Source organism: Zootoca vivipara, chromosome 15, assembly GCF_965207765.1.
Source record: "Zootoca vivipara chromosome 15, rZooViv2.hap1.1, whole genome shotgun sequence".
In the NCBI taxonomy this organism is placed as follows: domain Eukaryota; kingdom Metazoa; phylum Chordata; class Lepidosauria; order Squamata; family Lacertidae; genus Zootoca; species Zootoca vivipara.
In genome coordinates, this window is record NC_142598.1 from 5,296,507 (window position 1) to 5,323,830 (window position 27,324).

General features: G+C 46.3%; 2 protein-coding genes across 7 annotated transcripts in view; one reads left to right on the forward strand and one right to left on the reverse strand.

Moving 5' to 3' along the window:
• Positions 1 to 13,765, reverse strand: part of ALAS2 (5'-aminolevulinate synthase 2) — a 29,252-nt gene extending 15,487 nt beyond the window's left edge. Inside the window, exons 1-2 of one of the 4 annotated variants that reach the window (XM_060268747.2) lie at positions 13,625 to 13,651; positions 12,784 to 13,058 (exon numbers count right to left, since the gene is read on the reverse strand). The gene's annotated coding sequence lies outside the window, so the exon portion shown is untranslated. Of the gene's footprint in view, positions 1 to 12,783; positions 13,059 to 13,624 lie in introns of those variants that run through there. The other 3 variants (XM_088658596.1, XM_060268745.2, XM_060268744.2) reach the window with 3 other exon arrangements.
• Positions 13,766 to 21,462: 7,697 nt separating this feature from the next.
• The window catches only part of PRICKLE3 (prickle planar cell polarity protein 3), a 36,172-nt gene continuing 30,310 nt past the window's right edge, over positions 21,463 to 27,324 (forward strand). Inside the window, exon 1 of one of the 3 annotated variants that reach the window (XM_088658594.1) lies at positions 21,463 to 21,624. Coding sequence is in view for 1 of the 3 variants with exons in the window: in XM_035141045.3 (XP_034996936.1) it covers positions 21,583 to 21,624 (42 nt within the window). In the remaining 2 variants the exon portion in view is untranslated. Of the gene's footprint in view, positions 21,625 to 25,767; positions 25,988 to 27,324 lie in introns of those variants that run through there. The other 2 variants (XM_035141045.3, XM_088658595.1) reach the window with 2 other exon arrangements.

Sequence of the window (27,324 nt, forward strand, 5' to 3'; positions counted from 1 at the left end):
ATGGAATATTTACAAAGGAATTGTAAACAGGTAAGAATATTGGCAGGATCATTGTAATAACCTGCAGTTTCATAAGAGTATATATTTCAAGTAGATCAATAAATGAGCAAATTAACTAGTTACAGGTCGGTAGCCGTGTTGATCTGACACTTTCAAAACAAAATAAAAAATCCTTCCAGTAGCACCTTAGAGACCAACTAAGTTTGTCATAGGTATGAGCTTTCATGTGCATGCACACTTCTTCAGATACCTTCTGAAGAAGTGTGCATGCACTTCAGATACCATCTGAAGAAGTGTGCATGCACACGAAAGCTCATACCTATGACAAACTTAGTTGGTCTCTAAGGTGCTACTGGAAGGATTTTTATTTATTTATTTATTGAGCAAATTAAGTTAATTTGGACAGGCAGAAAATATTAAAAATAAATTGAAGGAACGGCAGAAAGGGGGGAAGGAAGTCAAGTTTTGAAATGTTAAAATGACTGTAAAATTATTGAAATGTATAAACCTGAAAATTACACACACACACACACACAGAGAGAGAGAGAGAGAGAGAGAGAGAGAGAGAGAGAGAGAGAGAGGTAGATTTGGACTGTCTGCCCCTGACCCCAAGCTGATAGTCTCACCAAGGAAAACATTTCAAGTGGAGAATATCCGATATGTGGCTATAAGGGCTGTGTGCATACTTTACACTTAAAGCACATTCAAAGAGTCCCTAAAAGAATTCTGGGCACTGTAGTCTGTTAAGGATTGCAGGTAATTGTAACTTTGTGAGGGGGTAAACTACAGTGCAAAGAATTCTTTTGAGGGAAAGAATGCACTTTGAATTTGCTTTATAGTATGTGCACAGCCATGGCCAAACCAAACATCCATCTCAGCACTTAGGCAAATGCAAGTGATTTAGGAGTACTTTGTGAGGAAAGGGAACTCCATTTCCCTCTTTTCTCTTGCCTCATTCTCTTTCCTTCTTTCCGTCTTTCTCCTGCACTGTTGGAATATTGGCTGCAAGCTCCTTGCCTATGGGGTCCTGAATTCTTTTTCTCTTTTTGCTTTCATTGCTCTGATGACTCCCACAGTACAGTAGTTTTTTAATTAATACTAATAGAACAATTTGAATAATGGTGCCTGGAGAGAGGATTTTCTCAATCGTGGCCACTTTTAATTAGAATGGTCTCCCCAGAAAAGCTTGCTTGCCACCAACTCCGATGACATGTCAGCACAAGGCAAAGACATTTTCATTTGCCATGGGCAGATGTGGGAAACCATTGGCTGTCCAGATGTAGCTGAACTTTGTTGTTGTTGTTTAGTCGTTTAGTCGTGTCCGACTCTTCGTGACCCCATGGACCATAGCACGCCAGGCACTCCTGTCTTCCACTGCCTCCCGCAGTTTGGTCAAACTCATATTCGTAGCTTCAAGAACACTGTCCAACCATCTCGTCCTCTGTCATCCCCTTCTCCTTGTGCCCTCCAACTTTCCCAACATCAGGGTCTTTTCCAGGGAGTCTTCTCTTCTCATGAGGTGGCCAAAGTATTGGAGCCTCAGCTTCAGGATCTGTCCTTCCAGTGAGCACTCAGGGCTGATTTCCTTCAGAATGGATAGGTTTGATCTTCTTGCAGTCCATGGGACTCTCAAGAGTCTCCTCCAGCACCATAATTCAAAAGCATCAATTCTCCGGCAATCAGCCTTCTTTATGGTCCAGCTCTCACTTCCATACATCACTACTGGGAAAACCAGTATAACTATACGGACCTTTGTCGGCAAGGTGATGTCTCTGCTTTTTAAGATGCTGTTTAGGTTTGTCATTGCTTTTCTCCCAAGAAGCAGGTGTCTTTTAATTTCACACTCTTCCTTCTCCCTCTAGGTTTGATCTTCTTGCAGTCCATGGGACTCTCAAGAGTCTCCTCCAGCACCATAATTCAAAAGCATCAATTCTTCGGCGATCAGCCTTCTTTATGGTCCAGCTCTGTAGCTGAACTACAACCCCCATTAATCCTGGCCATTGGACGTGTATGCTGGGGCTGATGGAAGTTGTAGTTCAGTAACATCTGGAGGGCCAAGGTTTCCCCACACTTAGCCTAGGGCATTCCAGCATGCTGAGATGAGCTGGATTTTGTGTTTTTATGCCTCCTATTGAACTTGATTACTTTGTTATAGTCTGCTGGTTTTGCAATTTTATTGTTTTAAGTTTGCATTTTTCTGCGTGTGGTTTTTAAGTGAATGCTGCCCTGAGAGCCTACATCTATCAAACAAACAAAATCAACTATTATTCTCACAAGAGGGCCTTCTCACTCACTCAGAAAAAAATTGTATGTTTGTGGCATGCATTTTTTTCTCAAGTAATCTTAAGGCTCTAGTTTCCTTTTAGACCACATGAGATCTGCATTAATAACCCAGAGAAGGGAACACCCTTTAATTCACCCTCAACCAGCTCCCTTCCTAGCACCCCTAAGGCCAGCAAGTTGAGCACTGAAACATGTCATTGAGAGCTATCTTTTCAAGGTAGCAATGATATAATAACAACAACAACAACAACAACAACAACAACAACCACCACCACCTGTCTGACTGGCACACTAGCAGATACACACCCACAGTGCAATATAAAAAGTGACAAGCTAAATCCACTTCTTCAAATGATGATGAGAGGAATGCCTTTTAGTTGCTAGTGCATAATAATAATAATAATAATAATAATAATAATAATAATAATAATAATTTATTTATACCCCGCCCATCTGGCCAGGTTCCCCCAGCCACTCTGAGCGGCTTCCAACAAAACATTAAAATACAGAAATCAAACATTAAAAGCTTCCCTAAACAGGGCTGCCTTGAGATGCCTTCTAAAGGTCTGGTAATTGTTCTCTTTGACCTCTGGTGGGAGGGCACTCCACAGGGTGGGTGCCACTACCGAGAAGGCCCTCTGCCTGGTTCCCTGTAACTTGGCTTCTCGTAGTGAGGGAACCGCCAGAAGGCCCTCGGCGCTGGACCTCAGTGTCCGGGCAGAACGATGGGGGTGGAGACGCTCCTTCAGGTATATTGGACCGAGGCCGTTTAGGGCTATTTTTGCATCAACAAAAATAGAGGAAATATAGATTTGTGCAGCATATAATTCAGGAAGGCAGACACGTAAAACAGTCACGTAACATGAACAATCTGGTCAGCAGGCTTTTTTGTTCCTATAAAGAGGTGTGGTCCTGGCTTAGGACAGATCTACCCTGTCCAACAAACGCAGCTGCTGTGTGTATACTGGTGTCACACCACTGATTCAGTACTAAGTGTGGACGCCATACAGTCCGAGTTCCCAGACATGTATATGTAAGTGGGTGCCTTCCTAGCTTCCCTTGCTTTAAGTCCAGAATGAGGATCCTGTGGCCCTCCAGATGTTCTTAGGCTCCCACCCCCATCATCCCTGACCATTGGCCATGCTGATTGGGGCTTGGAGTTGGGAGTCCAACAACATCTGGGGAGCCACAGACATACCAATTGTGATAACTGTGCAGAGCTGGCCTTAGAAAGGTCACCTGGTACATTTCTATCCCACGTCCTTAATTTTCACGATCTCTTACCCTTGAATACAGATATCGCTAAATCTTTCTATAAGTTGAGATTATATTATTGGATGTGGTGGAGTTGCCCATTAGTTAAGGATTTCTGGGAAAAGATTTATAATGAATTGAAAAAAGTGCTGAAAAACACTTTTTATTAAGAAACCAGAATCCTTCCTACTGGGCATAGTAGGAAAATAATTGCCTATGAAAGATGTAAATTTGTTCTTATATGCCACAACTGCGGCCAGGATGCTATTAGCAAAGTATTGGAAGACAAAGAAGATACCTACAGTGGAAGAATGGCAAATAAAGATGCTGGACTACATGGAACTTGCTGACCTGACCGGAAGACTACGTGACCGGGGAGAGGAGAAGATGGAAGAAATTTAGAATTTATTATAAAAAATATTGTAGAATTGATGTATGAGGAGAATTATAAGCAAATGTGAAGTTGCAGAAAAAGAAATTAAGTGAGATATAATTGAAAATAGGTTAGATATTATAATGAGATGTAAAAGTGAGAAAAGGATATTGTAATTAGAAGTGGACAATAAGATATAGAATATGCCAAGAATGATATGCAATGAACCGTTAGAAGGAGACCCGAGGAAGTCCCCTATAAAAATGAGAAAAAATGATAGGTATATGTTGATGTTTGGTTTTTTTGTTGTACTTTTCTTTTCTTTTTTCTTTTTATATTTTTCTATTTTTGAATACGGATGTTATAACAATGTATAAATATGGATGTTGCTTTTTTCTTTTTGTAAAATTCAATATAAATTACTTTAAAAAAAGAGATTATATTATTGGACTTCCTTGGGAAGAGGGAATGATTGTTAAACCGCTCTGAGAACTGTAGCTCTGGGAGGGGAGTAAGGGTCACCTAAGAACTCTCAGCACCCTTCACAAACTACAGTTCCCAGGATCCCTTGGGGATGTCATGACTGTTTAAGGTGTGGTCTATAACTAGCGTCACCGTAGTTCCACGAAGGGAGATGACACTGGCAGTAGGACTGAGAAACACCTATGGTGTGGTACCACCTGAACCTCTTTGCAAGTTTACTCAGAAGTAAATTGTAGGGTGTAGCTGGATTAACTCCTCTGCCTTAAGGAGCCCTTATGAATGGTCGTTCTGGGAGTAGCAGAGAGACCAGGTGCTGCAATACATGACAAGCTTCCTGTCCCTTTGATAATTGCACAGCAGAGGGAGTTTTCGGCAGGTGCAGACTTTTCTAGCCCTGCAGCACTCACGGCAACAGGACAAGCACAGCATGCAAGGCAGGGCATCCGGCAGAGCAGGTATGATTTAAGAGGCATTTTTCTGCTTCAAAGAGAACAATCTTCCAGATTCCCAAGGGGTCAAAAGGAAGCAGGGGAGAAACCCACAGGCAAAGAGAGAAAAGACAGCGCTGCACAGGTGGGACCCAGGAAATTAGGGGCTGAAACTCAGACAATATGCAGCTCAATCTTGGGAAGGAGACGTCCTCCTAAAAGAAACCACGGGAGATGCAGGTGGTTCGTGAAAGAACTTGGTTATTTTGTCACCTTTTCTCCCCTCACATTGCCTTTGAGAACTAGATGGCAGGCAGAAATTCTGTGGTTCCATAAATTCAGCTTCCCCCCAGCATGGAGAATCTACTGAATTTCTGTCTGGAATAACAAAACATGTCTGTCCCATATCGGTCTCGACAGCCACAGCAGGTGCTGTAACTCTCCTGTAACCCCCAAAGACACACTATTTCATTGTCTCCCAAGGCAGACGGATGCCATCCATATAAATGATAAAGACAGAGGGCCTGTGTTAGGAGAAAGAAATGGCATTAATGTGAATGCAGAGTAAGATGGGGTCGCCAACAAGTGGGGGTGGATGGATTCGTTCACTTGAGATCTCTAGGCTGGGCATACACTGTACAGTGGAACCTCGGTTTATGAACACCTCGGTTTACGAATTTCTGGTTTACGAACGCCGCGGACCCATCTGGAACGGATTAATTCAATTTTTTTTTCAAATTTATTTATTATTACAGTCGAAGACCAGTTCATAGTTAATTCACTTTCCATTACTTTGAATGGGAAAGTTCGCTTCAGTTTATGAACGCTTCAGTTTATGAACAGACTTCCGGAACCAATTACACCCATGCTTCGGGTTAAGTACGTTTCAGGTTGAGTACTCCGTGGATCCATCTGGAACGGATTAATCCACTTTCCATTACTTTCAATGGGAAAGTTCACTTCAGTTTACGTACTCCGCGGACCGTCTGGAGCAGATTAATCCACTTTCCATTACTTTGAATGGGAAAGTTCGCTTCAGTTTATGAATGCTTCAGTTTATGAACAGACTTCCGGAACCAATTGTGTTCATAAACCGAGGTACCACTGTACCTTTGAGAGAAAAAATGTGCTTTGAAAGTGCTTTAGAGTCATAGCCTTTCACATGTGTTCATTCATAAGTCGGTTCCTTTCCCTTTTTGTGTCATGCTGCTGAAAATTTCAAACCACATTAAAATGTGCATTGTTTCTACAAGTTATCCTAAACTCTGCCCCCCCCGTGTTCATTTTCTTTTTGTTTTGTTGTGGTGGTGGTGGTTTGGAGCAGAGAACTGTATCACAAAATTTGTAGAAGTGTCAGTACAAAAAGGATAACCATGTTTTGACCCAGGAAATGCAACTCAGGTCTGTCGGCTTTAAAATGTGGAACAAGCAGAATCCTTGAGTGTCCCTATGAAGGCAGCATCTGTTTGCTTCCACTTATTCCCTGCTTATATTTCCAACTAGAACAAATATTGCCAAGGCCCCTATTTTGCCAGTGCGCTCTCATCTAAAGGTAGCGCTGCCAATGGAACCTCTTTCCACTCAGGGGAAGTGGGGAGGGTGCAGCAACAGTCATTGTGTGGAACTGTGACCGCAAGTGGTGTCAAGTGAGCACAACATTAGGGAGTGTGGGCAGCTATCCTGGATTAATTAATCCGGGATAAAAGAGCACCTGCATTTTTTTACGTGTGTCATCAGAAAAAATGAAAAACTAGAGCGATGGCCCATCTGACATGGAGCTCAGGCATGGGAAGGGTGTGAAAGTACTGTATGTTGGGAGCTGATAACTCCCTCTGAGTTTAATCTGACTTGTAAAAGATACACCCTAGGCCAGCTTGGATGATTAAAACTAAAGAACTCGAGACGCAGAGCTGCATCTTGGTCCTTAAGGGTGCATGCAAAAGATAAGGCTGGTTTCCTGGAAAGTAGAGAAAACTGCCCATCATCTGCTCCAGTCCTCCTTGATGTGGAGCCAGATTGAAAATTGCCCCCCCCCCGGGAAGATTTCCTCTAGGTTCCAGTGCTGCTTCAAATTATATGCGCCAGTAAGACTTTTTAAAAATACAGTATATTAGACGCCTGCTTCTTGGGAGACAAACCTAGACAACATCTTAAAAAGCAGAGACATCACCTTGCCGACAAAGGTCCGTATAGTTAAAGCTATGGTTTCCCCAGTAGTGATGTATGGAAGTGAGAGCTGGACCATAAAGAAGGCTGATCGCCGAAGAATTGATGCTTTTGAATTATGGTGCTGGAGGAGACTCTTGAGAGTCCCATGGACTGCTAGAAGATCAAACCTATCCATTCCGAAGGAAATCAGCCCTGAGTGCTCACTGGAAGGACAGAACCTGAAGCTGAGGCTCCAATACTTTGGCCACATCATGAGAAGAGAAGACTCCCTGGAAAAGACCCTGATGTTGGGAAAGATTGAGGGCACTAGGAGAAGGGGACGACAGAGGACGAGATGGTTGGACAGTGTTCTCGAAGCTACGAACATGAGTTTGACCAAACTATGGGAGGCAGTGCAGGACAGGAGTGCCTGGCGTGCTATGGTCCATGGGGTCACGAAGAGTAGGACGCGACTGAACGACTAAACAACAACAACAAATATTAGAACCAAACCACTGAACCACAATCTTTCTCTTGTATTCTCTGTTTTGAAAACTTTGGGTCTCTGTAATATAGAGTCTATATTACATTATATTGTTGCCCTCCCCTCCAGATGGCTGTAGATCAAGGACGAGGAATGTGTAGCTCCCCAAATATTGTTAGATTACAGCTCCCATCCTCTCCGTCCATTGGGCCATGCTGGCTGGGACTGAGAGGAGCTGGAGTCCAACACCATCTGGAGGGCACCAGGTTGGGGGTGGTCAGTCTGCATTCACAGCAGGATACAGACCACTGAAAAGAGCAGTCCAAAATGTTAACTGGACATCCACGGTCCATCACAGATGCAATCAGTTTTATCGTGTGTAGCAGCTTTTGTTGAGTTGCACTAGTGGGAATTGTATGTTTGAATTCCCCACCTCAATATAAGAAATCTCCTCAAACATCGGGGGGCTCCCCCACCGAAACAACAAACCAAACCAAAACATGGAGGCGAAATAGAGCTTTCCCACTGGTTACAGTAGCAGCAACTTTCACAGCAGCTCAAAGTGCAGATGTTAGCAAAAGATAATGTCCGTGTCCATGCTGCAAAAACGTCACCTGCTAAGTTCTGCACATGGAGCTTCTCTTAAAGGCAGAAGAGCCTGACAGGATGTTGTTGCCTTTTTTCCTGGTCACTGGGCAATGCTTGGGAGAATTCCGCCATGATTCGCTGAATTAGTAAAGTGCAGCCAAAACAGTCCACTGTTGCAAAGTGAACTATACAAAGCTAAGGAAGACTCGAGTGTAAATATCATTGGCTACAAATCAGAAGTAGAACCTGAAGAGAAGTAAGTAAGTAAGCAAATGCACAGGTGCACTCTCTATTCTGCAAAACTCGCCGAAATCATACAGCGCAATCTGCAAAAGTACCTTTGAAAACAGAACAGGAAGCCAGATGGGAAATACGCTTGCTTTTTATCTAGCCATTGTACTTTGTGCCAAGGGGAAAAGGAGTAAAGAGAGTAGGAGTTAAAGACAAGAAATGGTCCAAGGACAGGCCAGTTCATGGAATGCAGGGTAGGTGGGAGAGGAAGAATAAGATATGAATTTATTACATCAAAGCTCACTTTAAATGCCAGTTTAAAATATGTTCCGCTATTGAGAGGTGCCTTTTCTGATACAGTGGTACCTCTGGTTACAGATGCTTCAGGTTACAGACTCCGCTAACCCAGAAATAGTACCTCGGGTTAAGAACTTTGCTTCAGGATGAGAACAGAAATTGTGCTCCGGCAGTGCGGCGGCAGCAGCAGGAGGCCCCATTAGCTAAAGTGGTGCTTCAGGTTAAGAACAGTTTCAGGTTAAGAACGGATCTCTGGAAGGAATTAAGTTCTTAAGCAGAGGTACCACTGTACTATTCTGTGCTAGGGTTGCCAAGAAGAGAAGAGAAGAGAAGAGAAGAGAAGAGAAGAGAAGAGAAGAGAAGAGAAGAGAAGAGAAGAGCTGTTTGACAGTGGAACCGACTCCCTTGGGGGGAGGGTGGACTCTCTTTCCTTGGAGGTTTTTAAGCAGAGGTTGGATCACCATCTGTCATGGATGCTTTAGCTGAGATTCCTGAATTGCAGGGGACTAGATGACCCTCGGGGGTCCCTTCCAACTCTACAATACTACGATTCTATGACAGGCTCCAATGCATAATGTTTGTGAATGCAGATGCAGCATTGAGGAAAAAGTTTCACGTGTTCACAACACAGACTAGACAGTAGGAAAGAGTACATAGCATGATGGGGTGTGTTAAAGCAGTAGGTCACCAAAGACATTTTCACAAACGCACACACATCATCATCATCATCATCATTATTAAATTTATTACCTGCCTTTCACTCTAAGGTCCCAGGCCAGGTTAGAACATAAAAACACAACATTGCAATATTAAAAACAGCTTACAACCTCTTATGATTACAGAAATAAGGTAGCTCCTAAAAATTCACACCCGAAAGCCCAAGCAAAGAGGCAATAAAAATGCCTCTCAGTGTCTCCCAAAGGTTTGCCAACGTTTAAACTGGCCATTGTAGCTGTGCCTTTAAATAGAAGCCTGATTAGCAGTTGATACGGTAAGACTCACAAGAATTTCTGCAGGCTTATTCCCGAAGATTCAGCTGCAGTTAAAAGCATCAGGATTTTTTCCTGGTCGGATAGCAAGTCTACCCATTTACACTGGCGTAGGAAGGGGGTGCGGGAGGTGCAGCCTGCTCCGGGTGTCATCCCGGGGAGGGGGTTGACATCGCCCCCCTGCCCCCCTGGGACGCACACCCCACCCCCGGGTGCTGGACCAGCTAGCTCTGCCTCTGCTCATTTACACTATTTGTTGCACATGTGAATGTTTGTACTCATCATCATCAACAACATCATCAATAACAACTCAGTTGAAAAACCTGAATGTACACTATTACAGTGAGGATTTTATATTTGCACTAGCTGCACCCTGCCACGCATTGTAGTGCCCCCCCCAATTTGCCAGCATATCCCTGTGACTATTCTGATCCCCCTTCCTGTAGGACCCCCCAGTCCTCTGTTCATCCCTGTGACTTCCCCCACCCTGTATCCCCTGGTTCATCCCTGTGACTCCCAGTGGGGTCCAGTCTACCTCTGATGGGGGTCGTGGGGTTGTCAGTGTGGTGGTAGGGGAGGAGGCGGGTATCCTGGTCTCTGTTGTGTAGGCAGTGGCGTTGGCATCGGGGTCTGGGCTGTGGCCTGGCCTGGCCCCTGGGATCTCCGGGGTGTGTGTGGGGGTCTGGAGCAGGTTGGTCTCAGGGAGGGTGGAGGGTGTCATCGGGAGATCTGTCGGGCGGGGTGGTCTCGGGGTGGGTCTGTGGTGGTGGTGGCATAATCTCTGGGGGGCATGGGGGTTCTGGGACGGTCTAGTCTCAGGGCAGCGTGGTCCTTGTTGACAGTGGCGGGAGGATCTTTGGGGTGCGTGTGAGTCCAGTTTGGTGTGGTATCGAGGTGGACTGTTCTGTGGTGTTGGCGGGATCTCCGGGGTGGGCGAGGGATGGGGATCGGGCTGGTCTCGGGGCAGTCTGTTCCGTGGCGTCGGGGTGATCTCCGGGGGGGGTCGGGGGTCGGGGAGGTGGATGGCCTCGGGTCGGCCTGGTCCTTTGTGGTGACGTGATCTCCGGTACGGGGAGGGCTCTACAGTGGGCTACTCCGTGGACGGTCCGAGATGGGGATCGGGCTGGTCTTGGGGTGGGCGTGGCCTATGGGGCGGGTTGTGTGCCGGGGTGGTGGGGATCGATTGGGAGTGGGTGGGATTGTGGAACTATTTTTGTCGTGTGTGAGTCAGATGTCCACTAGAGGGTACAATTTTTTAAATACAAAAATCCAGGTTTCTTACCTGTCCTATGTGAGTTCTATCCAAAGTAGGTGTATTGGAAACACTCCCGTAGGGGAATGTGAGGTTGTGGCCAAATTTGAGAACGATCGGGTAAGCGGTTGCGGAGAACATTGTGCTTTAACAAACATGGACCTTCTACATTTTTATATAAATAGATAGCAATTCTGGGAGATGTTATTTATTGATTAACTAATTTTTACTTGCCCCCCCCACTTTCTACTGAAAAGGCCCTCAAGGCACCAATCAGTAATAAGAGCAATACAAAAATACAATCCAACTTTTCATAAAGACGATCATAAAATGGCAGCACATGCTGAACACAGCAATTGGCCAGTATTTTCCCTGCAGGGCAGGTGAGCAGTGATGGAGCCTGGGAAGCCATTTCATAGCAGTGATGCTTCAGTTCCAAAGACCCTCTCCTATGTCCTCAGGTGTCTCCTTTCATCCAGTGGGGAGACATACAGTAAGGCCTCCACTCTTGCTCCAAATGGCCAGGTTGGGACATCTTGGAAAAGGTGGCCGATAACAGTCTGGGGCTGAGACATGTTCATTGGGATCACCTTTCCCCACATAGCTGCCAAGTTTTCCCTTTTCTCGCGAGGAAGCCTATTCAGTATAATGGAAAATCCCTTTAAAAAAGGGATAACTTGGCAGCTATGTTTCCCCAATATGTGGCTTCAGGGCTTTAAAAACCAGAACAGTGGTGCCTCGCTAGACGAATTTAATTCGTTCCATGGGTCTTTTCTTATAACGAAAAATTCGTCTAGCGAATCCCATAGGAATGCATTGAATTTTTTAAAAAAAATTTCTGCCCATAGGAACGCATTAATTGAATTTCAATGCATTCCTATGGGAAACCGTGATTCGCTAGATGAATTTTTCGTAAAACGAATTCGTCTAGCGAGGCAACCTCCACTAGAAAAAACCTTTTGTTAAGCGGAAATTTCGTTAAGCAGGGCATTCGTTAAGCGAGGCACCACTGAATTTGTACTTTGACTTGGGCTTGGAGACAAATTGCTAGCTTATGAAGTAGCAATGGAATAATACAAATAATAGAAATAGAAATAATACAACGGAATAATAACAAATTGCTAGCTTATGAAGTAGCCTGGAATAATAATAATAATATGCCAAAAATGTGCATATATATATATATATATATATATATATATATATATATATATATAGGCATCATGTCTGAAAATGAACTATTAGAAAGAGACAGGGATACTTCATAATATAAATGAGTTGGGAGGGGAATGAAGGTTAACTTCATAAGGTGAAACAGTGAGTCAATGGGCTGCTTTTGATGCTCTTAAGATGCACTGAGACTAGGAGCCAAGCTATGCATTGCATATCAGATATGTGTACCAATCTCATGACATTTTTGTTTTAATTAAAACTAGGTGCTGGAAGCTGTGATCCCAAGAGGAATGGCAGGGGTAAAGGATTCCTTACCCCTTCCCCTACCATTTATTTCCTGATCAAAACTGCCTCCATCCATCCAGCTGCTTTTCTGTTTGCACAGGAAAAGATACTGGTACCCATATCTTTGCAGTGGGGCATGAGCATAGAAACCAAGTCCTAAGGGCTGAGGTCCCTTTGCCCCCCCCCCCCAATAAAATATTTGAGGGGGCCGCCTCCCCAAAAGTTAATGGACATTATCATTCAAAGTGTGTCCATGTACCGCATCATGTGATGTATTTTATTTAAACTGGCACTCCTGAGCATGAGAAAGCAGCTGTGAAGCAACTTAGGGTGGAAAAATAGCTAGGGAGTTAACAACCCCACCCCTTTGGATCACGGCATCCTTGTAGCTGTTTTTCAGAGACCATTACATGCCTTTGCTATATAAAGTCTGGCTTCTCCCTAAAGGAGAAACAGTTTAGTTATGCAGAATAATATAAAAATGAAATTAAATAGGAAAGATCAACCACTCTTACCTCCTGGATGGCAACTACCTTTTTTCAGGACAGCCCTTTGAGAAAGGTTTGAAGACTGCTGAGCCAATGAAGATTACCAACTTTTTGAAGCTGTCGTTCTAGTTGTCCCTTTGATGGCACTGATCTTCTAAGCAAGGATAGGGGATGTGGTGCCCTCCAGATCAATGTTGAACTCCAACTCCCATTAGCCTTAGCCAGCATGGCCAATGTTCAGTAATGATGGGAGTTGTAATCCAACAAAAGAACGGGATGGTTTCAGGCTCCTCATCCCTAATCTACAGCCATAAACAGATTACAGTGTTGAGTTCCATACCTTGGAAAGCTTCGCCTGTTGATTCCTGGAAATCAAGTCTCAAAAGCAAGCTAGACTGCTTGTTTCCTGGCTAGTTGGTAGTCTGGAGGCCAATGCAGTACACATCATCACACTCCCCCCCCAAAAAAAAATCTGCATGGACCTAAGGGGCTTCCAGTCGCTGATCCTTAATTTAGGTGCTGGGGTGGAGGGCGGGTGGAGAGAAAAGAAATGAACACCGACAGGTAGCAGAAACGCTGTGTGCACAATAAAAGCACACTCAATGGACATTCTTTCCCTCAAAGAATTCTGTGAAGTGTAGTTTACCCCCTCACAGAATTACAGTTCGCAGCAGTCCTTAACAAACTACGGTGCCCAGAATTCTTTGAGAGAAGAAGGTGCTTTGAATGCGCCTTCACAGTTCAGTATGCTCACAGCCAAAGAGCTGCCTCCATTTTTATCTGTTTTCATATTCAATGAGAGGTAGAAAAGAGAGAAAATGAAATCCCAAAGCGTCCCGTTCCCCCCCCCCAAGCCCTTTCTTCCTACCTGTTGACCTGCACTGAAGTCGAACAACTTCTGAGCGGTCTAGTCAGAGAGCTGAGAAGTCCCCTTGGATCTGCCTCTCCCCACCCACCAGCTGAAGGCAGAGATAAGGAGGAGATACGGGGAGAGAGAGGGGAGTCAGCCATGTTACAGGGCAGGACTGACTTTTATAGGGAAACTTCAGCAGGGCAGAAAAATACAGCAGCTGTGGCCTGCCTCCTGCACCTTTCAGCAGAGAATTAATACCCAGGAACCAGTAAGCGAAAAGTGGGGTGACGGTGGAGGAAAACAGAAGCCAAGTTGAGTTCCTCTTGCCTCCTTTCCGCCATGCAGTTAGGTCGCTTTTGACTCTGGATATGTCATCTGGTGTGGTGCCTCTTTCTTCAGATGGTAATATATATCAACTTCCAGGACTTTGATATGTGGCATGCCAGTCCTGCTGCATTTGGGAGCCCTCCTGCTCATTCCGCTGAGGGAGTGTCCAATCTTGGCACCCAGTGAAATGTGGCCATGTTGAAGGGGTGGGGGATGTTCTATGTCCAAGAGAAATTGGGCCAATACAGTGAGGAACTGAGCAGGATGAGCAAATGCTCTCTTGAGCATTGTGGACTTTTGAAACCTCTTGTGGGCACCATAGGAGGCCCAGGTGGGCACAGTGGTGCCCATGGGCACCACATTGGTGATCAATAACCTAAGCAAATTCATAGCTGAGGTGAGATTTGAATGGAGGACTTTATGGTTCATACATTCCACTGCTAATAAATCTAAATCTTCCACCGTCAATCTGAGTAGCTTACATCTTTCCCTCATTTAAGAAATTATTGAAAATTCATGTTTAGTTTTCACTCTTGCTTTTTTCTTCATGATCCTTCTTTTTTCTTGATGGTCATTTCTCCTATTAATGTATTCCTGTAGCTGCCTATTTCCTTTTTCCTTTTGTGTTTTAGGTAAAGGGACCCCTGACCATTAGGTCCAGTCGTGACCGACTCTGGGGTTGCGGCGCTCATCTTGCGTTATTGGCCGAGGGAGCTGGCGTACAGCTTCCAGGTCATGTGGCCAGCATGACAAAGCCGCTTCTGGCGAACCAGAGCAGCACACAGAAATGCCGTTTACCTTCCCGCTGTAGCGGTACCTAATTATTTATCTGCTTGCACTTTGACATGCTTTCAAACTGCTAGGTTGGCAGGAGCTGGGACCGAGCAACGGGAGTTCACCCCATCGCGGGGATTTGAACTGCCAACCTTCTGATCGGCAAGCCCTAGGCCAGGCATCCCCAAACTGCAGCCCTCCAGATGTTTTGGCCTACAACTCCCATGATCCCTAGCTAACAGGACTAGTGGTCAGGGATGATGGGAATTGTAGTCCAAAACATCTGGAGGGCCGAAGTTTGGGGATGCCTGCCCTAGGCTCTGTGGTTTAACCCACAGTGCCACCCGTGTCTCGTTTGTGTTTTATTTTATTGTAAACCTGAGGGCAAAGCCATGTCTGCTTTAATATTTGTATGATGCCTGATAGGTAAAGGTAAATGGACCCCTGACCATTAGGTCCAGTCGTGACCGACTCTGGGGTTGCGCGCTCATCTCGCATTATTGGCCAAGGGAGCCGGCGTATAGTTTCCAGGTCATGTGGCCAGCATGACAAAGCCACTTCTGGTGAACCAGAGCAGCACATGGAAACGGCGTTTACCTTCCCACTGTAGCTGTTCTTATTTATCTACTTGCATTTTGATGTGCTTTCGAACTGCTAGGTTGGCAGGAGCAGGGACCGAGCAACGGGAGCTCACCCTGCCACAGGGATTCGAACCGCTGACCTTTTGATCAGCAAGCCCTAGGCTCAGTGGTTTAACCCACAGAGCCACCTGGGTGCCTCATATGATGCCTGATAAGCACAGTATAAATAACAGATGACAATTTGATGCATCTCTCTCCTCCAGAACCCACTTTTCTCCACTCTTTGGCAGGTGCTTCAGGAAGCGACCTTTCTTTCCCTTATATTTTGGAAGCCATGAAGTTAGAACTATAAATGAAGAGGGGCCGCCCACAGACACTTTGGTGGCACGCCCTGTGAAATGTGTTTGCTGTGATAGGTGATGACAGCAACGGGCACCATCTTGAGGACAAATGGGAGACACAATGCCTTGAAGCAGGGCTTCCTCACCCGAGTCTGCTTTTCCCATTAGTGTTAGCAATGAGATGTGTACACACTTCTGTGTTCTTCCACTTAACGTATTCCACAGTACATACATATATCCTGCTTCTACCCTGTTGCTTCTTATGACAAGTTATGTGCATGTTAGTGGCTTAAAACAGTGATGTTGTTTTCCTCACTCCCTTTAAAGCTGCATTTGCACGTTGCTGGGAATGAGGGTGCATTCTTCTAATGCACTTTACCTGTTTGATTTCCCTCTGCCTGCAACTCCCCCCCCCCCGAACTTCTGTTCTGCACACATCACTTGGGAAGACAGGCGAACTAATATCACTGTCCTGGAAGAAGCAAAGATCACCAGTGTTGAAGCAATGATTCTACAACATCAACTTCATTGGACTGGTCATGTTGTGCGGATGCCTGATGATCGTCTTCCAAAGCAACCACTCTAGTTATCTCCCGATTGGACTACTGCAATGTGCTCTATGTGGGGCTACCCTTGAAGGTGACTCGGAAACTACAACTAATCCAGAATGCGGCAGCTAGACTGGTGACTGGGAGCGGCCACCAAGACCACATAACACCAGTCTTGAAAGATCTACATTGGCTCCCAGTACTTTTCCGAGCACAATTCAAAGTGTTGGTGCTGACCTTTAAAGCCCTAAATGGCCTCGGTCCAGTATACCTGAAGGAGCGTCTCCACCTCCATCATTCTGCCTGGACACTGAGGTCCAGCACCGAGGGCCTTCTGGCGGTTCCCTCGTTGCGAGAAGCCAAGTTGCAGGGAACTAGGCAGAGGGCCTTCTAGGTGGTGGCGCCTGCCCTGTGGAACGCCCTTCCAACAGATGACAAAGAGGAAAACAACTACCAGACTTTTAGAAGACATCTGAAGGCAGCCCTGTTCAGGGAGGCTTTTAATGTTTAATGGATTACTGTGTTTTGTTTTTCTGTTGGAAGCCGCCCAGAGTGGCTGGGGAAACCCAGCCAGATGGGCGGGGTATAAATAATAAATTATTATTATTATTATTATTATTATTATTATTATTATTATTATTATTATTCCGAACTTAAAAATGGAAAGCGTAATGCTGGTGGTCAACCAAAGAGGTTTAAAGACTGACTCAAGGCAAATTTTTTAAAAAATGTAACATAAACACCAACAATTGGGAAACACTTGCCTGCAAGCGCTCCAATTGGAGAGCAGCCTTTACCAAAGGTGTCATGGCCTTTGAAGAAACCCAAACTCAGGATGCAAGGGAGAAACGTGCTAAGAGGAAGGCACGCTTGGCAAATCCACACCGTGAGCAACTCCCACCTGGAAACCACTGTGGAAGGATGTGTTGGTCCCGAATTGGCCTCCACAGTCACTTACGGACTCAAAACCGTGTTTATGGAAGACAAACTTACTCAGCTAAGAGTGATCGCCAAAGAAGAAGAAGATACACTCCACCGAAGAATCTGGGAAACAGTAGTTTTCTCCGCACAGAGCTACAATTCTGAGCACCCATAACAAACCACAGTTCCCAGGGTTCTTGGGTGGGGGAAAGATATGCTTTAAAGCAGTGTTTCCCAACCAGTGTGCCTCCAGATGTTTTGGGACTACAACTCCCATCATCTCTAGCTAGCAAGACCAGTGGTCGGGAATGATGGGAGTTGTAGTCCCAAAACATCTGGAGGCACACTGGTTGGGAAACACTGCTTTAAAGGTATTGTGAAAGGTATGCAGCCTTAGAAAATGCCTACAATTATATTATTGCACATTAAAAGATGTCTATTATATTAAAAGATGAGGCAGTCTCTCTGCCTGCAGGCTCACAATCTAATTACAAGCAAGTTCTATCTGTGATTATTAATCTGTTATCATGGCTAATTTGTCACTTTGTACAGTCAAAAAGGGTGATGAGCTTGCACGTGTGAACCAGACCCTGGTGGGCTTGCCATACTAATATGCTTGCAGTTCCGCTTTCCGACACATGGTGGAAGTAGGTTATCAGAGAAGCTCCCCCTCTCAGGCAGGGCCTCCCCAAACTATTATACAGTAGACATATTTTTAAATTATTATCTGTGATGATTTAATCTATGGCACTGACTCATTTGCTCATGGAAGTTGCTGCAGTTATCCAATCAGCAATAGTCCATGCCTGAAAGGCCCCCCCCCCTGCTCCCCACCCCTGCTCAGAACTAGGCAATCCCACTGGGGTAATTTCCTCTTCCAAACGGTGTCAGTTGGATTGGTGGATCTTCCCACAATGCTTGTGCTGGTCCCCAAGTGCTTGGCGGCAGAGCCGTAGCTACAGGAGGGCTAGCTAGGCTTTTGCCCCCGGCGAAGCCTCCAGAGGGCTGCCATTGAGGGTGTGTGTGTGTGTGTGTGTGTGTGCAAATGTGAGTTGCAGGGTGCCAAAATAAAGTCTAGTTCCGGCCCCTGCTTGGGGGTTCCCAAGGGATGGAGGCATACATTGTATGATATGGAGCAGTTCACTGGGATAGGCATACATTTCCTGAGACAGTGGCCTCACTCTGTGTAATAGTAGAGCCCAGCCTGATGCCACTGTCCTGCTGTGCTTCTTCTAGCCCAGGCAGGGGTCAGCAAACTTTTTCAGCAGGGGGCCGGTCCACTGTCCCTCAGACCTTGTGGGGGGCCGGACTATATTTTGTAAAAAATATATGAACGAATTCCTATGCCCCACAAATAACCCAGAGGTGCATTTTAAATAAAAGGACACATTCTACTCATGTAAAAACATGCTGATTCTCGGACCGTTGGCGGGCCAGATTTAGAAGGCGATTAGGCCGCATCCGGCCCCCGGGCCTTAGTTTGGGGGGACCCTGCTCTAGCCGCTCCAGGCTTCCCTCCCCAGCCCGTCTTCCTTGGCACCGGATTTTTCTTCTTCTAAATTTGCTTGTATTCATAGATGCAGTTATTGTTGTTCTATTTATTTACTGCAAACAAAAGCCAGCCGTGCCCTTTTCCAGAATGCACCATTCCCCCCCCCCCATATTTTTCCATTGCGCCCTTCCTCATCCCAGCAGCCAACATTCTAAGGCTGCTGGGCATGCTCAGTCCCCATTGGGCTGTTTTGGGATGGCTCCCACTCCACAGTTGTTGGTTTTTTTTTGGGGGGGGGGGGTACTTCTGCAGACTTCTGGGTTGATCCAAGCCATGGGTAGGCAAACTAAGGCCTGGGGGCCAGATCCGGCCCAATCACCTTCAAAATCCGGCCCGCGGACGGTCTGGGAATCAGTGTGTTTTTACACAAGTAGAATGTGTCCTTTTATTTAAAATGCCTTTCTGGGTTACCAGTACTGTATTTGTGGGGCCTGTCTGGTGTTTTTACACAAGTAGAATGTGTGCTTTTATTTAAAATGCATCTCTGGGTTACCAGTATTTGTGGGGCCTGCCTGGTGTTTTTACATGAGTAGAATGTGTCCTTTTATTTAAAATGCATCTCTGGGTTATTTGTGGGGCATAGGAATTGGTTCATTCCCCCCCCCCCAAAAAAAAATAGTCCGGCCCCCCACAAGGTCTGAGGGACAGTGGACCGGCCCACGGCTGAAAAAGGTTGCTGACCCCTCCAAGCCTAGGGATGCCTCCCTCTAATAAGTGGATGGTGCCATGACAGATACATAATGATCCACAGTCGGAGGATTGAGTTTGCTACGAGGACATAGGATGCACATGAACTACCGTATGCAGTACCGGTACTTCCAACTGCCATGTAAATAAAGTGCTGGATAAAGGTGAGATATTAGGAGTACACAAATATAGCTACCATTACTCTCTTGTGGATTTGCATCCCTGCCTTCAAGCTCTGAAAAATGTGTGATTTGTGCGTTAGAAGGGAAGGGAGAAGTGGGAAGGAGCTAGAACATCTATATAGAGTCAATTCGTTTTGTGAACTGACGCTGCACATATAAGCGTTGGTCCCTTATAGTGTTTTACACTCTTAATTGGCTGAAACAGCATGCTTAATTCTGTGTTAGATTGAGTCCACTAGTTTGTTGTATGTACCGTATATACGTATTTTTACATGCAGTACATTTAAAGCCCATTTAAGGCACTTCTCCCCCAAAAGAATTCTGGGCACTGCAGTTTACCCCTAACAGAGAAACAATTCCCAGCATCCTTAACAAACTACAGCTCCCAGGATTCTTGTTTGAGAGGTGTTTTAAATGTATGGTGTGCATGCAGCCTGTATCCTGCTCCTCCTCCGGGGTTTTTCCTCACAACAGCTCTGCAAGGTAGAGCCCAGATTTCACAGAGTGATGAGCTAAGCTCACCAGGCCAAATTCACCCAGTGGAGATTTGGACCCAGGCCTTCCTTCGTCCATCCAAGTCCAATGCTCCACCTATTACACTGCCCGGCAATTCTGCTGGGGATGACAGTAGTAGGTGATACCAAAATGTGAATTATCTCCTGCAGAGGAAGGGATTCGCTATCTTCTCCAGTGTAACCTGCAGGCTGCAAAGATGGAATTTAAAATTATACTCCCAAGATGTTTTTTATTCACAATTATAATGGCATACATTAGCAAATCTAGGCTTGCTCGCTCCCTTGTTTTAATATGCTCAAGTACAAATATGGGCTAGAAGTATATACTTAAACTTTGCTTCAGGAGAGAGTTTACACTGGCGAGTCTCCAAATGATGCCATCTTTGGTAATAGCCCAGACTTGGTAGGATTCCATAAAAGTCTCACTTGTGCTACTGTGACAGTACCATAAATGTCTTAGATCTTCCTCCCTCTTTGTTTATTAGAGTCCAGAGTCACAAAGCTGAAGCTCTCTCCCAGGTACACAAATCAATTACTGGTCTATATATTAAAATTTGCTAGGTAAACACTGAGATATCTTCTAAAGTACCTTTATCTTTGTGTGTGTGTGTGTGTGTGTGTGTGATAGCAAAATTTGACACTGAATTTGTTTACCATCATGTTGCAAATTAAGCAGGCGAGAAGTAACGTTTCAAATAAGTGATTAGCTACTCATTTGTGCTAACGTTGTTAGGGGCCAATGGCTAAAGCAATCAAACTGAACGAAACATCTTTATATTCTGTAGGTAAGAGCCGAGGAGGCCCCTAAAAAATGCATGGATGGATGGAAGGAGGCAGGTGCCTTGTTCTAAGGTGGTGGGTGAAGGAGTGGCTGGGGGTCTGGATAGGAGGAATGTGGCAGGGAGGCCAGAGGAAGGGAAAACGGATCGAGCTGATAGGAAGTGACAGCAGCGGGCACAGAAAGGATGCGGGGAAGGGGTTTAAAGAGGGTGATGGATGGGAGGTGACAGCGGGAAAGGACCGGCGAGGACGGGGCTGGAGGGACTGGAGGAGCCCCGGCGGCTGCAGAAACCCAGGCCAGCTTGGTGGCGCAATGCAAAGCTACTTGCTCCTACCCCGCTACTCGGGGGTTCAATCCTGCATGGTGGGTGGCCCCTCACCTCTTCCCGGGAGGCCACCCCACCGCGCGCGCAGAGGTCGCAGGAGGGTCGCTCGCTGGATCCTTTTTGGCTCTTGTTCGGCTGCTGAGCCTCGCCATGCGCGACTTCAGCAGCAAACTGGAGAAGCCGGTAGGAGGAGAGCGGCGAGGGAGAAGGCGATCCTGCGGGAAGGAGGAGGAGGACGAGGAGGAGGGACGGGAGCCTGGCGTGTAGCTGGGAAGGCGAAGGGGCGGACCCGGGTGTCTGGCGGCAGGGAGGGATCGGCACGCAGCACCTCCTCCCCTGGGGAGGGAAGAGCAACGCCGCCGCCGCAGCGCCCGGGCGCAAAGCGGGAGCCTGGAGGTGGGCGAGTCGCCCGGGCGCTGGAGACGGCGGGATCGGGGCCATGTTTCAGCGCGGGTCGCGGCGGCGTCGATCCACCCGAGCCGTGAGTCTTCTCTCCCTGCGGAGGGCGGGGAGCCAGCCTGCCGGGACACCGACGAGGCCCGCGCCGGTGCAGCGCTCGCTGGCGAGGAAGGGGCGGGAGGGCCAAAGGCACCCCAGGATCGGGGGGAGGGGTTTTCGGAGGGCGGAGAGGAGGGTCCCTAAGGGGCGTTGCTACCCCATTTCCTCTCCCCAAGGGCTAATTGTCTCCGAGGGAATCGGGACCTCAGAAGAAGAGCCGCTGTGCCGGATCAGACCCGAGGCCTGTCTCGCCCGGCATCCTGTTCTTTACAGGAGGCGACCCCCCAAGCCGGACGGGAGCGCAGCTGGCCTCTCCAGCTATTCCCAGGCGGGCTGCTTCTGATCTCCGTCGTGGCCAGTGGCCATGGGTCGTTTTCTCCATGCATTTGTCTCCATGCATTTGTCCTTTTAAAAAAGCCCCCTAGGTGGTCACTACCACGTGTTGTGGTAGTGCATTCCAGGGTGGGATGCAGAATTTCCTCTTGTCTGTCGCAAATCCCCCTCCCTTCATTTTATAATAGTGGGAGAAAAGCTTGTTTCTATACACTGACTCCATGCTAGGTGTAATTTTATATACCAGGCTGTGTTATATGCCCACCCCTTACTCACCTTTTTTCCAACCCCCAAACACTGCGCTCCAGTCCTCTGATCATTTGGATTGCACTTTTCTGCATCCTTTCTAGCCCCGCAATATCCTTTTGAGTTTTTGCAACCCGAATTATACACAGTATTCCCAGTGTAGTTCTACCATAGGCTTGTATAAGGGCATTTCAGTATTGACAGTTTTATTTTCAATTTCTTTCCTTATGATTCCCTAAGGTGGAATTCACCCCTTTCACAGCTGCCACATGTTAAGACAGCATTTTCACTGACCTAGCCTTCACAACCTTACAGCCTCTTTTGTGGTCTGGCACTACTAGTTCAGACCCCGATAAGGTTTAAGTACAATTAGGATTTTGTGAGAAACTTTGTCAAAACCGTATAAAAACCCAAGTACACAGCTTCTCCCGGGTGTACTCAAGTACACAGCTTCTACAAATATTTGTTGACACCTTTGAAGAACTCTAGGAGGATAATGAGACAGGACTTGCCTTTGCAGAAGCCATGCTGATTCTTCTTCAGAAAGGCTTGTTCTTCTATATGCTTGATAATCTTATGTTTAATAATTTCCGCAAATTTACCCAGAACAGATGTTAGGCTTATCTGCTTGTAATTTCCTAGATTCCTCCAATTATTATTATTTAAATAGTTTTCTTTGGCCATCTTCCAGTCCTCAGGTACAGAGGTCAATTCTAGGGAGAAGTTGCATGTTTTTTGTTAAAGACCAGCAATTTCATATTTGAGTTCTTCAAGAACTTTTAGGTGGATACCATCTGGGCTCAGCATTGTGCTAATTTTTAATTTGTTGATAAGGCTTCACCTCCGTCACCACAGCCTTGCTAAAAAAGCCACTCAGGCATAGGCATCTTTTGCACTAACATATTGCAAGAGTTTTAAAAGGACTGTTGTACCATAAATAAGGCTTTCTATGGAGCTACTTGGGGATGTGGTGTAAACCGATCGGAAGGTCGGCGGTTTGAATCCCCGCAATGGGGTGAGCTCCCGTTGCTCAGTCCTAGCTCCTGCCAACCTAGCAGTTCGAAAGCACATCAAAGTGCAAGTAGATAAATACTGTAGGTACCGCTCTGGCGGGAAGGTAAATGGCGTTTCCGTGTGCTGCTCTGGTTCACCAGAAGCGGCTTATTCATGCTGGCCATATGACCCGGAAAAACTCTGCGGACAAACGTCGGTTCCCTCGGCCTATTGAGTGAGATGAGCGCCGCAACCCCAGAGTCGTCCGCGACTGGACTTAACTGTAAGGGGTCCTTTACCTTTTTTATGGAGCTACTAGGTGGTGCAAGGGCTTCCCTTTCCTGTGCTCAGAAGAAGCTATGGGGTACTGAGTTACAGGAGATGGCTGTGAAAGCAATAGGTTAGATGTTAAGGTCTAAGGGTTTAGTAGGACACTGAGGTACGGGGAGTATGTGTTGTAAAAGTTTGTTAAAAGGTTGGTACAGATGTTGGGACTCTGGACAATATAGGGTTCAGTGGGCCCCTGTGTTGTGCCATTGCATAGGCATCCCAAGGCATTTCAGAGGAGTTATATGGCACCGTTCTGAGGACCAGAGAAGATGCTGAGAAAGGTTGAGGCCTAGAAACATTGTAAGACGTTTTCTAGAGCAGTATGGACCCTTGTGGGATAATGTGTTGCCCAACTCATGGAAGGACTGCTGCTGCAGAAAATGCTGTTGGCTCCTGGTTTGGTGCTGTGTGTGACCATGCACACCCTCTAGAAATTACTGTATAATCCTGCGTATAAAGCTATTTTTTAACCCAGGAAAATCTTCTCAAAAGTCGGGGGTCATCTTATACACAGGGTAGTATGTCTTATATGGCGAGTATATCCCAAACTCTATATTTTAACTGGACAAGTTGGGGGTCGTCTTATACGCCCAGTCATCTTGTACGCCGGAATATACGGTACCGATAAACTGTGGTTGATGACTTGAGGGAATTCTGATGAGAATTGTTGTAGCTGTAACCCAAGGTGATTATAATGGCTTACTCTGGGGTGCTAGGGCCCTCTAAGTCCCTAAAGAGGTGCTGTGGGGTACTTTGTTGCCAAGTCCTCAAAAAGTGTTCATGAGGCAGCTCATGGACAGTGCTTGCCAGATAATTGGGATTCTTGCAAAGTATGTTATAGAGAGGCTTTGGTTTGATCCAGGAAGACTGTTCTTAAACAAAAGCATATTTTAAGGACCAGACTAGCTATTCCTGAACTCTGGAGTAACCCTCCAGATGTTGCTGGACTACAGTGCACATCAGCCCTGGCCATCATGGATTATGGAAGTTGTAGTTCAACAAATTCTGTAGGGTACCACGTTGCCTACCACTGCCTTTACTGTTAAGAGATCCAGGTGTGCATTCTTATGGCTTTGAAATAAATTTCTGGAGTGGGCCATGCAAGAGTAAAGTCAGCTTACTTGAGGACTGCAGCAAATTTACTTCAATGTAAATGGTTTGCCGTGCTAAGGTCCATGGGGTCACAAAGAGTCGGACACGACTAAACGACTAAACAACAACAACAACAACAACAAATGGTTTGGTCCTGCATACCTCTAAAGCGCAACCTCCAAACCTATATTCCATCATTACCAATAACCAAGAGCGCCTGCTTGCACATACCACCCCTGTCCTAAATTTGAGCATGTGGATTGATGATTGCGTGGGTCCACTTCCTTCCTAAAGAGCACACCAGAGACAATGCTAACCTTTGTTTTTGTGGGCAGGTGGGGAAGCAGTTGGTGGCTGGGAATATGAAAGTGTTTATTTTAATACATTTAAATATGCTGCATATTCCTATGAAATACTGTTGTTTTATATCTAGCATATAACCATATTCTTGATATATCAGTGCTCTGAAATCTGAGATGTTATAGGCAAGGTACATAGGAACTTTCCTTCTACTGGATCAGGCCATTAGCCCATCTAGGCCAGTATTGTCCGCACTGATTGACGGTGGCTCTCCAAGGCCTAAACAGAAAAATGTAATTGTGTGTATGTGCTGGTAGCTGTGGAGCATCACGTTGCCAAGAGATCCAAAATGCTTTGGGGTCTGTTCCAGGCCTCATGAGGGATTCTGTGGGTCTCTGAGCTACAAAAATTATAGGGTTTTGTCTCTTCAATTCCTATTTTGCAGATGATATACGTCTGTCCCTAAATCTTGCCGCTATGGCTGACACTGAGTTTTCCCAATGTATGAATTGTGTTGTTCTTATAGCATTTTGTGTCCACTTAGTCAAGTGCCACGACACTCTTGACACTAAATGAGTTAACAGGCAAAGTACCGTTTAAAATTGTCTCAGTGTGCAATTCATTACTGACATCCCACCCTGCCCTGTTGTTTTTGGGGTCTGCAGCGCAGGAAAAGGCTATTTAATCTCTTCCTGCTCCAGCTGCAAACTCCCTATCTCCACCCCAGTGACTGCAAAGCTTGTGGGGGGGAGTGAAATTCCCACTGGTGCCATTAATTTCTCTTCAGCTGGAGTCGAGATGAAGACTAAGGAGTTAAACCAAAGGCTTAATGGAAGAGGTGGGGTTTGCCAGAAGAGGAAGAAAGGTGGCAAGTTTTGTGTTGTGAGAGGGAGGGAGTTCTCCAACCAAGGCCTAAGGGGCAAAGAGAGAATGGGCGGAGGTGTTTAAGAGAGCAGGTAACTCTTCGGCAGCTAACTCCAAAGTCGTGGAGTCGAAGGAGTGAAGATCACAGCTGGCAGGGATCTCTCCGGACGCAAAGGCAGGGAAATAAGGTGGGAAATGAGAAATCAAGTCTGTGAAGTTTGCGTTTGGGGTGATGGGAGATCCTGTGCTGCTCCTGAAGAAGACAACTGAGGCAATTATACAGCAAAGGTTCCTATGCAGGAGCTGCCCTGAAGGAGATATTGCACCAGACAGGGTCAGCAGTAAGGAAGATGAAGGTTGTGTTGGACAAGAGAAGGCTCCCCTGTAGCCATGGCAACAGATGTGGAGATGCTGTCATCTCAAGGCATTCTTCAGGTGGACTTATTGCAGACCCTTAGCAGGAGAGCTAGGTTTAACTAAGTTTTACTTAGTAAAACTTCAGCTAAGTTTTACTCAGAGCAGCCCCTTTGCAATTAATGCGTCTAACTTAATTTCAGTGGGTCTGCACTAATGAAGACTTCGTTGAAGGCTCACCTGCAGCCCTTAATTTGTTGTGCTCCTGTCCCAGTGTTGGTGTCCATGGGAGTGGAGGTTTCTGTTGTTTTCCTGCCTTGCCTCTGCCTTGGGGTGGATGGGGACCGGGTTGTTAACTCTCTGACTGGCCTCCTGGCTGACCTGGTTTCCCTGTTCGAGAGCAATCCAGGTGAGGTCCACACCTCTTGTTTGGTTTTGAGGGCTTGGGGCTGACAGGTGCAGTTCGGCAGCTGCAGTGGGCACCTTTTTGTGGGTGCACAAAACTCAATCTGCATGATTGCCACCCCAACGGGCCACCTGTCGACTGTCCCGCTCCTCTTCCTCTGTTTCCCACCTACTTTTCTTGGAACGTAGATGTGGGTTTTGGAGCAAGATATTGGCAGTGGGCGGACATCCAAACCTCGAGGTGAAATTGGGCCCAGAGACTCACAAAATTGTGTGTGTAGGTGTAGAATGGGGCTGGTGGGCGGGTGGAGATTGAGCAAGAGAAAAGGATAGAGAGGTTGTGTAGGAGCAGGAGTTCAATAGGGTTCTCTGTCTATACATTTCCGTAATTCGGTGCGACGCTGCAGTTGGGAACTCCACAGACCCAAATCCTGCCGTAACGGATCAGGAGAAGAAATTTCCCTTTCAGTTAACACTGGGATTATTGAAGGCATTTGGGGGTCATGCTGGGCCATGGGGTGGGTGGAGGGCTGGTGGGGGTGGCGCGGGCGAAGGGGTTCTCGAACAGGGAGCAACTGTTGTGTGGGAGAAAGCATAGGGGCCACATATGATGGATCCCAAATCTGGGATTTGGGGGGTGGGGGGAGATTGCTTATTACGTCAGCTCTGGCAGATTTGATTTCCCAAAGCTGCATCTGATGAAATAGATCTCCTCCCGCTTCCTTTGAAATCCCTTCTAAGCTGCAGGAGGATGGGTAGTGGCAGC